Here is a 12,458-nt window from a genome sequence, read left to right as displayed (position 1 = left end):
AAAAATATTGAAGCCACTAATGAACATTTCTGAGAAAGAGGAAAATACAAGAAATGACTTCTGCCTTTGGGCCATTAAACTGGAAGGTTAGTAATGGCAATTCAACCCAAACTAATTTACTCTGGAAATTATTTTTGTATCCATCCCTGGACCTGGTGAATGTCTAACAGAGCTCATAAGCCCAGTTGTGGAGAGCAGCAGTGTTTGCAACTGTGAGTGTGAGGTGAGAAAAAAGAACTCTCTTTTACTTCAGAGCTGGGAATTTGGGCTCAAGAGATTGAATCTGGAGGCAGCTCCTGATTGTTCCTTATTGTCATTACATTGGATTTGACTTGATTTTACAAGCCCTCTTTCTTTCCTCAACTAAGCAGAAAGTGCTGTGACACCAAGGAAGTGAATCTGAAATTACTCTTTTTCTTTACTATTGCTCTTTGCTTTGGCAGAGAAGGGTCATTTATATATATCTCTGCTTATCAAAAGCATATTGACAAATGATGGGGGCTGCCCAGTGGTGTAGTGGTTAAGTTCACGTGCTCAGCTTCTGGCAGCCTGGGGTTTGCAGGTTTGGATGTCGGGTGTGGACCCATGCACCGCCCATCAAGCCACGCTGTGGCAGGTCTCCCACATAAAGTAGAGGAAGATGGGCTCAGGTATTAGCCCAGGGCCAATCTTTCTCAGCAAAAAAGAGGAGGATTGGCAACAGGTGTTAGCTTGGGACTAATCTTCCTCACACACACACACAAAAAGTATATCGACAAATTAGAAGTAAGTGGAGAATCATTTATTATGAGACCTGAGCACAAGGAGTAATAGTCCACCTGTTAACATACTCAAGAAATATTCAGGCCAGCCTGGTGGTGTAGTGGTTAAGTTTGCGCACTTCTCTTTTAGAGTGCTCTGTCAGCAAGTAATAAACGATAAAGGTATGGTGAAAAGCATTAATTGAGAAAATGTTAATATAATCTTAACATAAAATGTTAATATAGAAAAGCTCTTCTAATTCAATAGAAAAATAAGCTAAAGATATAAATAGACTTTTCACAAAAGAAACACGTCATTGATAAACACATAAGTAGATATTAACATAATTTAAAAACAGAAAAATGATGGTCAACAAGGAGAAAGTATTTTGTACCTATCCCATTGGCAAAGCTTAACTTTGATGTTACCAAGTATTGGAAAGAATGTGGAGAACAGGGCCTCTTATACATTGCTATCAGGAGTGTAATTTGTTTTTTACTTTGAGTAATAGTTTGTCATTATTGTGTGAAGTAGAACATTCACATGCCCTACTACTCACAAATTCCTCCTTGGATGTATACCATAAGAAAGTGGTTGCACATGTGTATCAGAAAATAAGAACACAAAGATTTATTCAGTCAAAGTTGCAAACAACCACTGGTCTCCTCAATGGAGCTTAGGGTCTGTTAATGGACATTTCTGAGAAAGTAGACAATAAAGAATGACTTTGGACCATTAAAGTGCAAGTTTAATAAATGACAGCTCAACTTTTAAACTAACTCACTCTGGAAATTATTTTTATATCCTTGGGTTTCTGGTGAATGTCTAACTCAATTTGATATATATAGGGTATATGTCAAACTGAGTATATACACATATATATACATAAATATACATGTATATATTTGCCTAAATGACATATTTTTTAGTCTTAGTTGGCTTTGAACTTTTAATAGAGGCATAAGGCAGTCCCTGATCTTGTACTTCTTTATCACTCAGCACTCTGTTACTGATTCATACATATTTGCATCTTACTGCAGTTCACTTATTTTCATGACTAGTATAGGATATTCCATTGTTTTCCTGTTATTTTCCTGGTTATATGGTTTGCCATTATTTTCATAAATTATAATATATTTGTTATTTATCCAGTATTCAAATTTAACTGAGCATCTCATATTTTTATTTACTAAATCTAACATGAATGACACTATGTGAAGAGACAAAAGTTGTGATTAATCTAATTCTGTGCATCCAAAGTCCATTAAGAAGAAAACAACTAAGTATTATACTATCTATGTATAATAATTTCATCAAAGATAGAAAATAGAGAGGAGAAAGTAGACATCAAACATAGTATTATTGAGGAATATACCAGAACATACCAAATCTGGAACAAAGAAGTTTACTTTTAGTTACAAACTAATGTTGTCTCTTGTTCCTTGGAATTATTAATGGTAATGCTAAACTAATGATGTCATCCTGACTGTAGATAGGCATTTGATCCGTAAGAAAAATTAATTGGCTTTAAAGAAAATTTACTCTTTAAAGCACTAGTATTTTCCTATTTCTCTCTCATTTTAAAGAAAAGTGAGCCAAGTTAAAAATTGTAATTTTTTTTTGTAAAGCAATACTGGTCATTATATTTTCCCTCCTCTTTAAAAATATAGGAGGGCTGGCCTGGTGGCATAGTGGTTAAGTTCGTTCACTCGCTCCGCTTCAGTAGCCTGGGGTTCACAGGTTCGGATCCCGGGTGCAGACCTATGCGTCGCTTATTAACCCATGCTGTGGTGGCGTCCCACATATGAAGTACAGGAAGATGGGCATGGATGTTAGCCCAGGGCCAATCTTCCCCATCAAAAAGAGGAGGATTGGCAATGGATGTTAGCTCAGGGCTAATCTTCCTCACCAAAAAGAAAAAAAAAAAAGACAGAATTGCAAAGTTCTCAGCAGCCAACTTCTTGCTTATGCCAGAAATAAAATCACATTAGTGATATAAGTACTTGAAATGTGCATATCATATTTTAAAATATTAACTCTATGAAATCATACTCTCTAATATTTACCTAATAGAATATCATAGCAAGAATGAACTTAAGTAATTTGCTAATGGGGAACTCTAGTCCAACCGTATTATCTTATAAGCGTTATACTGAACACCTTGTATTAGGCCATGGTGAGGAAAATTCATCCAGAAATTCTGATGTTATATTTTTTAGGACTTCCAAAACTTTTAATTTCTGTCTGTATGCTGTTTTCTTTAATGCCGCTGTACCTAAATGTAACAACATCATTTAGAGAAAAATATGTTTGAAATATGATTAGAAAGCATTAAGACAATTTGAAGAGTCAATAGACCAGCAGAAACTGAACTTCAAAGAAATAATTTGCATAAATATGCAAGTTACAGTATCCCTTTGTTTCTTTCTCCAGCCAAAGCTTTTCTAATTTATTGACATTTTGGTTGGAGGAATATTGACATTCTTCTCCTCAAAGTCACCTTGTCTGCTCTGGTTTTTTTAAGTTATCAATAAAATTCAGAGACCATTAGTTTTCACCTTCTATTAAAAATAAAAATTATTTTTTAAATGTTTTAGTGTATGGTCTATGATCCAAATCAATAGAATATTAATTTAGCTGTTCACATTTATTGATCAATAAAGACATATGTGAGGCACTCTATATGGGTTAGTAGGTACTGATTCAATAGTCTTAAAAACTGTTTACTTCTACCATGACACTTTCTGCATTGAGTTGTTTTACAAAATATTCTAGTATCAATAAAATGTGGTGCCAAGAAAAAAAAAAGAGACAGGACATCTATTATGTTTTTGCAACAGCGATGGCATGGATATCATGAAGAAACATAATTCAAACACTATACTAAGTAACCGGGTAGCTAAGAAAAGAGAACATGAAAAAAATACGTTATAAAAGATTTGATTTTAAAGTTCTTTGCATGTAAACACAATTATGGCTATAAAAAACAAATCAGGGCATTGTTTAGAGCTAAAAGAAAAAAATCTATTTGCTTCTGCCTTGTTCCTTTCATTTGAAGCCAGGCATGAAAGAAAACCCATCTTTGCATGGACTGCAATTCGGGTTGTCTTTTCTGGCTTCTCTTGATCTGCTTGTACTCTCCAGCAACTGCATAGTAACCGTTCTCCCTCCTCCCATACACATAACGTCAACTGGCTTTTTAAAATCCTTCCTCATGCTTATTTCATGATCACTTATAAACTGTACTGCAAAAGAAACTTATTCATAATATATACTTAATCACATATTTGAAAAATTCATGTTTTATTTTTCTAGAATAAGAGATGACTTTTCTAAACATTTTTGTCAGATGTCAGTAAATTAAAAATGAGATTGGTCAATGAGGGAAATTATAGCTCAAATAAATTAAACATAAGGAGTGTGTGTGTGTGTATGTGTGTGTGTATGTGTGTGTGTGTCTGTGTGTAGGAAGTTTGTTGGGATGGAGGGGTAGGGAGCAGGAAGAAAAGAACATAGGGCCCGTGAAGACCTACTTTCTTGTTTTCATCATTCTCTATCTGTTGAAAATGTACATACCTACACTTTAAGGCTTAGAGAATTATCCAGCTCAAGTTCCTGGAACAGTAATTTTTTGGAAATAAAAATGCTTATACATATTTTTATCACCAGCTTGTTACAAGATCTAGAACAAACTCATTCGAACTGCACAGTTCCTGTGCTTCTGTCATTTCTCAATCTTAAGGCAACCAAGTCCTCTTACCAACTTGTTAATTTTAACCCCATCTCTTATTCTTCTCCTCTTGCTCAGTCCTTTCTCAGCCTCAAGTCATACAAAAGCATATTTTATATTTTCTGGCACTTCTGACATTTAAGTTTGTGTGTAATGATTTCTTGCCATGATCTTCAATATCTGACATCTTGGAACACCATCATTATCTTTGTTTCTACCTCTAGTTATAATGTTTCTGACAAGAGTGAATCATTGCAATGGAACCTCTTAATAGGGGCATTACTGTGGCAATAAAAGATGTAAATTGCAGTTCCAAACAACCTAGAAGAGGAATCATGAAACAGTGATCTATGATTAGATGAACTGCTCATGTAATTATATGTATATGAGGTCAGATGAATCACTTGAGCTGAAAAGGACAGGGAAGGCTTGAAGGGGGACAATTAGAATGATATTTTTGAGAAATACAGTTTGAATAAGGAACGGGGGGAATGAAAGTATTACAGCAGGTGGAGCAGGCTGAACAAAAGTACAAGAGGAAGAAAACATACATGTTTAAATTTATTCTTTGTGGTCGTAAACAATACTAATAATAACTGCATTGTTACTGACCCACCACTGGTAGAGCATGTTGTCTGAGGGGTTTTGCCTCTTTTATTTGATGAGGATAGATTTACACTGAACTTAAGTTTTCATCTAATACTCCGTATAACTGATTAATGATGAGGCTTCTAGATTTCTCTCTTAAACTCCAGGCTTTTATAAAAAAAATCCTGAACATACCCTATTGGTTATCCTGTAGGGACTATAACCATAACACATCTAAAATTGGCATGTCTAAAATTTTCCTCAAATTATGTTTGTTTTTTGCTTTTTCCTAACCTAGGTTGCAGTAGCAACATTCACCCAGTGATAAACACTTAAAAACGCAGAAATGTTTTGTATACATCCTTCTTTCTCAGTCTTCCAAACAAATCATTAAACTCTTGTTTTTATCAACAGGCTTTCTTGCATATGTCCCCTCATCTCTATTCCATTGTTTCTTCCTTAACTTGTTGATATCGTTTGCCTGGATTGTCATGAGAACCTCTTACCAGATCTCATGACCTCAAAATGTCAACAGATTCAACTCATTTTCCACCCAACTGCCAGAGTAATCATTCTAAATTCAAATATGATTTTGTTGCTTCCTTGTATTTAAATTGCACCATGTAAGAAAACAAGCTCTGCCATATTCATGATAAGAATGCATGCTTATTAATGTTAGCAGTAATCCATGGGGCTGGCCCCCACCTCTCCAGGAGCCTTTTTAAGCTATTTGTGCATTTTGTGAAGGTTATTCTCATAATGTAGTCTATAATTTCATTTAACTGGAAACCACTGGATCATGAATTTTTCACTTGCATTACCACCAAATATATGAAAAGGATACCATTCTGTTCTTTAAATCTCATAGTATTGTCTTCTTTCCCCTCCTTCATCCATATACCAATTATTACCAAAAATTAGTATACTGGTAGCTCCCAGGCAGAATCTGGTTCCCATATATATATTTAAAAGCATTGGGTTATATTTTAAAAATTATAAGATTACAAATTAAAATATTAATTTCTAGCTTATCTTGGAAAAAAAATTGGGGGAAACTAGAAATACTGTATATACTTTCATATGAAATAACGATTGTCTGGAGCTGAGGGCGCACTGCCCCTTCTGGACAGCCTGACTACTCTGTTTGCCCTCAGTTTACCCAGATGGCTTCATTCTTCCACTGCGTACTTAGCCCCTTAAGGCATTTGGGTTTTGGACCCCTACTCTACCATGGACTACAGAGAAACACAGTGCTTGTTTTCTCCTGCCCAATATGGGATGGAAAAGATTCTAATGGACTTGGGTCCTCAACTTCTTAGCACTTTCAGTGTCTACAATGGTGCTTGTTATCTCATGAAAGTTCAATATATGAGTTTTGGTAGAATCGAATGATACATACAAATGAGGTAGTGCAAAATCTTCCCAAGCTGCCTGAAAGCATGCGTTTTTTTTCTCAACTTGATCAAATGTCTTGTCTTCCTTGTTTAATTGGTTTAGTCAACCACCTGCATGTTTACTTTCCTCTGTTTATCCTACCTTGCTTGGCTTTAATTGAGTGTTCCTAGATGGCAGAGTTCATGCATTTTAATGCCCTTTGTACCATCTTCGGTGTCAAAAAATGCACTGGTAAGCATCATTGCTGAATTCTACTATTTGGATAGTAATTAAGTGATTAAATATGTAGGTAACATAATAGCATTATTGGCAATAATAAACTTCCCAAAACACTAATTTGAAGCCATATCAAGTTGAGACTCAACCAGAGCTACATTAATGTCTGTAATTAGGGTCAATGTAGACCAAGGGGTCTCCTGTGGCTGCTAGGAAGAATTAATCTCCCAGATGCAACAGATGATAACATTAATGGCTTATGCTAAGAAAAATTTGCCTGAGACTTCCAGTGTCCCTTGACTAAGCTGCAAGGATGTGTTTTCTATATGTATATCATCAGCAAGTCTCTTTCTAGCACCAGTGACCTGCGCACAGCTCTCTAAATTGAGAGAAGGTTCATCAACTTGGGCCTCTGAAAAGGTATTTGGAAAGTTTCCCAGTTTGTGTGCTGTATAAGCTGGAGGCAGTATAGTGATAATTAATAAAGTGCCAGACTGGATAATTGTAGGAACTGCAAAAGATTCTAAAATGTTGTTACCGGAGGCACAGACGCACCTGTGAATGTGTGAAGTTAATTTGTGTGAGGAACACCACACAAGAGTGGATGGGGACGAGGGAGTTGAGATTTTCTTTAAATAATTCAGACAAGGAAGCTCTCTTTAAAAAAAATGATAGAAAGAGACTCCTGCTGTTGAGATAATGCAGAGTTTATTAAAAGAGTTCCTTCTCTATTCTTTTGTTATGTGTGCTTACCTGTGACCTTGAGAAAAGTTTAAGAACTGTGGTACTAGAGTTTTCTAATCCCCATAGGACAAGAATGATGGCATTGCCCTCTTAATCAATTTTTAAATAACAATAAACCTCCTCTAATTGTGTTAACAATACATCTTCTAATACTATAATGTTGAGAGAGATGACTTTGTGTTCTCAATGTCACCCTCAATTCCCCACAGACTAGTTTCCATCAAGTTTCAGTATACATTAAGATAATGAGAGAAAAAGAAAAAATAAGAATGAGGATACCTACCTCACAATATTATCATGAAGAAGATTGAGGATTATTGAAAACTACAAAGTTATCAGCAATTTACAGAGCTGATGATAGATGATAGATCGATGGCAGCTCTATTGTTATTGTTTTGTTGTTATTTTCATTATTGTTGAAATGGCTTTTTGAAAAAATGAAAAACAAAATCCTTTACATGAATTACTGCCAGTGACGATTCTGACCTTCTTCTAAAGTGTCTTATACGTGGGGTGTACAAGATGGATGTATATACAGGGAAAACCTCTAACCACATAATAGTATTTTCTCCCAGACCACTTCAGTCTCTTGCATATCTGGCTCAGAGATTAACAAACTATGTTATTGCCACAACAATTCTCTGACACCAAGTGAGTGACCTACAATTCAATTCAGTTCTGACACTGACTGTTCAGAGTTAATACAGACTCCACAGGTTAAGGACTCAGTGACCACCCCCACTTCAGATACCAACTGCAAGTCCTGAGTCCTCAGGCTACCTGCATTTCTGTCCAACTTGGCTACAAATTTGGTGGTTCCCACAATCCCACTTCAGGTTTGGTAATTTGCTAGAATGACTCACAGAATATGCTATACTTATGGCTACTGGTTTATAAAGGATACAAATGAAGAGCCAGGTGTATAGGTAAACAGGGCAAATCCAGAAGAGTCCCAAGCACAGTCTCTGTTTCTGTGGAGTTGGGGTGTGCCAACCTCCTAGTACATTGATATGACTACTAACAAGAAAGTTCCTCCAAATCTCATTATTCAGAGTCTTTTGTCAAGGTTTCATTACCTAGGCAAGATTGGTTAAATCCTTGGCCGGGTGATTGAACTCCGTCTCCAGCCCTTCCACCCTCACTGACCTCCAGGTAGGGTTGAAGGTTCTAATTCTCTTATCTGGTGGTTGGTTCCTTTGGTGGCCAGCCCCCATCCAGAAGCTATCCAGCCACCCTCCCCCCCACCCCCACTTTTTGTGTCATCTCATTAGCATGAACCAGATGTGGTCAAAGGGACTAGTTACTAATAACAAAAGACACTCTTATCACTCAGGAAATTGGAAGCATTTTAGGAGTTCTGTGTCAGTAAGTGCAAATATGTTTTTATTATATCACACAAACTTTGCCAGATATTGATTAGTCTGAGTCTCTTATCCTTTACATTGTGTTTTGGGGATTTCTAAGTAAGAAATCTTTTCTGTTCTTCGTAGAGAACAGTCCTGTGGAAACTGCCCTGACGTAAAGTGTACAAAATTATTTATATACGTATTTCTCTGCAAAAATCATACAAACTAGTTTGCCTAAAATTCATATGCAGTTTATTTTATTTTTTGTTTGTATTTTTTTGGCTTTCATGCATCAACTCGATTTGCTTGCCTTCTCTTTAAATATGAAGTTAAATATAATCTATTTCAAATGAAATCATTTCTCCATTCTCAATGCATTTCTCCTTTTTTTTTTTTTTCGTGAGGAAGATCAGCCCTGAGCTAACATCTGATGCCAATCCTCCTCTTTTTTCTGAGGAAGACTGGCCCTGAGCTAACATCCGTTCCTATCTTCCTCTACTTTATGTGGGACACCACCACAGCATGGCTCAAGAAGCAGTGTGTCGGTGCGCGCCCGGGATCTGAACTGGCGAACCCTGGGCCGCCAGAGCGGAGCACGTGCACTTAACCACTTGCGCCACTGGGCCGGTCTCTCTTTCGTTTTATTTTTAATGGTAAAACTATAGGCTCAAAATCAATCAGGTACAGTGTAGTTATATATATATATATATATATATAATATATGTATAGATATGTCAAGTATGATCAGTTATGTATTTGTGTTTTAATCTGTTTCACTCTCAGATTTTCCTTTAAAGAGATTTTGTCTTTAATATGTGTCTTCTTTTAAATATAAATATACAACCTATAAGGAAACAAAAGCATAGAGATAGAAAATCATGACACCACAGAATGTCACTATTTCTTTTCCTTTTGATTAATCCAACATGCAAATATAAAAGCATTTTGGTTACTTAAGAAGTTCAAAGAGTTTTTGCTTTGTTTTCTTATAATGAAAATATTAAGAAACATAGTCTTTAAGTGATAACATGGACAAAAGATATGCTGGCAATTTTTTTCTTAATGCAATGTCTAATGTAGCTTCTCCAAGCTTTCATATCCATCTGTATAATCACGTATACATACATGCAAATACATATTTATAATAGGAATGAGAATGCCTATTTCACAGTGTTATGATGAGAATTGAGATCTTTTTTGATATTTGCATATCTAAATGCATTTTAATCTCTGTCATTAAGCTTTTTAAGATAACTGTTTCTTTTTATTTCTAGGTAACTTTCAAAGCATCAAGATATTCAGTTTCACCAGATTTAAAATATGTTCTTCTGGCATATGATGTCAAACAGGTAAAAGAGAGATCTTCTTTGAAAAAAATTTTTCTTTGTGATGCATTCAGGTGGTAGTTCATCGTTTTACTTGATCATCTACTCTCCTAGAGATAATTTGGCGTATTCAATAGCTGCAGGGGGACACTAACAACTAATACTGCACAAAAGAGGTTTGGAGATGATGTCTGTTCTTCTACACCTGGCTAGCAAATAACTGGCCAATTTGCCCAGTGCCTGTGCGGTCCAAGTCCCATCTCTTTTAGAGGGAAGTTTGGCAGAGTTTAGCAAATCCAACAAATGGGGGCTTTTGACATTTTCAGGATAAGCCTTACTATATACTTGAGTGTTTCATCTATATATAGATTAGGGAGTTTCCTAATGGCTGTGCCCTGAGCTGCATGCAGTGTGTACAATGGAAAGGGACTGGTGAAAACATTGTTTCGGGTTATGGTTAATGGATTCTTTGGTAGTATTTGAGCATAAGCCTTGTGGTTATCGAGACTTCTGAAAGTGGGGTAAGCCAAGGATTCAATTCTGAACAAATAAAATGTTCTAATTGCGATTAGTGTTTCATTATTCCATGTCAGCTCTACAGCACAATTAGAACAATATGCATGGTTGTTGGGTATTTTGTACTTAGATATATTTCACACTGTTAAAAAGCAAAATAAGTTGAGAAGGCAATTCAGCAGATTAGTTTCTGTAGAAAATAAATGATCGGAAATCACTCAAGAAAGTTTTATGTGCTTTAAGACAGACAATAAAAATTTATAGACTTAAGGCAGGAAGCCATGTATAATGCATTGAAAGCCTTTGAGCACATGAAATTTCACAATTCAAAGGACCTTCTATTTGATGTTTTTAGTCTTTTGGAATATCTATGTGCTATATTTTTAGACAAGTTTATATTTTTTGTTTAAAATAATTAATTTATGCTGAAAAAGTCAGGGAGATTGTAAACAAAGACATCTTTTCCCATTGTAAATCGTGGCCTTTTTCTTAAGTTTTGCTCTGTGTTATCTCTATTCATTGAGACTTTGAAAATCACATGTAATAGTAAGAAAAATACTTGACTTTTATAAAGAAAAATATTACGATATCCTTAACAGGTTTTTAAATAATATTATTTATCTAAAGAATTTTAACTTAAAATGACTGCTATATAAAACTGATAATGAGCTTTTAAAAAAAAAATCAGATTTTGGCAGCTACAATAATCAAGACTCCGGAACAGAGGGATAGACACATAGATCAATGAAACAGATTAGAGAGCCCAGAAATATACCTACACGAATATGCCCGACTGATTTTTGACAAACGTGCAAAAGTAATTCAATGGAGGGAAGATAGTCTTTTCAACAAATGGTGCTGGAGCAATTGGACATCCATTGGCAAAACAAACAAACAAACAAATAAAAATACCTTGACCTAAACCTCACATTATATAAAAATCCAAAATACATTGTGGATTTAAACGTCAAATGTAAATCGATAAAACTTTTAGTAAAAACTCATAGCAGGAAATCTTTGGGATCTAGGACTAGGAAAAGAATTCGTCAACTGTACATCAAAATTACAGTGTATACAAGGAAAAACCATTGATCTCTGAAAGGCCCTGTAATGAGGACGAAAATGCAAGCTCCAGACTGAGAGAGAATATTTGCAATTCATATATTCAAAAAGGACTAATATCTTGAATATATAAAGAACTCCCAAATCTCCACGGTTACAAAAAACAGAACAAAATAACTATACAATCAAAAATTGGGCAAAGAGATGAAGAGACATTTCATTGACGAGGACATACAGATGGCAAATAAGCACAGGAAAATATGTTCAACAACATTAGCCGCTAAGTAAATGCAAATTAAAACAACAATGAAATATCAATGCTTACCTACCAGAATGGCTAAAATTAAAAAACAGTGACTATACCAAATGTGGCAAGCATGCAGAGAAACTGGACACTCATACATTGCTGTTGGGGATGTATGATGGTACAGCTCTCTGAATATAATGTATAATGTATAATGTATAATGATAGACTAACTTTGGATATTGGTCCAAAATGTGTCAGATTATATGAGAATATAATTAACACCAAAAATATATACCTATGGACCTATTTTGATATTTTCTCTTTTTTTTTTTTGCTTAACTTCAAGAAAAATAAACATACTTTATGTCCCATCAATCTTTGGAAGTGAGAGGAGGCTATTACCTTAATATGTAAAAAATGATCAAACTAATACAACTTCATTCACTTATTCATTGTATTTATTCATCATCTATCAGGTGCAAACCACTGGGCTAGACATAATGCAGGGTGTGTGTGTGTGCGCGCACATGTAGACACAAGATTAAATC

General features: G+C 35.3%; 1 protein-coding gene across 4 annotated transcripts in view; it reads left to right on the top strand.

The window, feature by feature from the left end:
• The window catches only part of DPP10 (dipeptidyl peptidase like 10), an 802,065-nt gene that overhangs the window by 506,655 nt on the left and 282,952 nt on the right, over positions 1–12,458 (top strand). For all 4 annotated transcript variants that reach the window (XM_058548842.1, XM_058548839.1, XM_058548841.1 and 1 more), the window contains one exon: positions 10,035–10,109. In XM_058548842.1, the coding sequence (XP_058404825.1) occupies positions 10,035–10,109 (75 nt within the window). The remainder of the gene's footprint in view (positions 1–10,034; positions 10,110–12,458) is intronic.

The sequence above is a fragment of the Diceros bicornis genome, chromosome 10 (genome assembly GCF_020826845.1).
Source record: "Diceros bicornis minor isolate mBicDic1 chromosome 10, mDicBic1.mat.cur, whole genome shotgun sequence".
Lineage (NCBI taxonomy): Eukaryota > Metazoa > Chordata > Mammalia > Perissodactyla > Rhinocerotidae > Diceros > Diceros bicornis.
The sequence above is the reverse complement of the archived record's forward strand: the minus strand, read 5'-3'. Positions and strand labels throughout refer to the sequence as shown.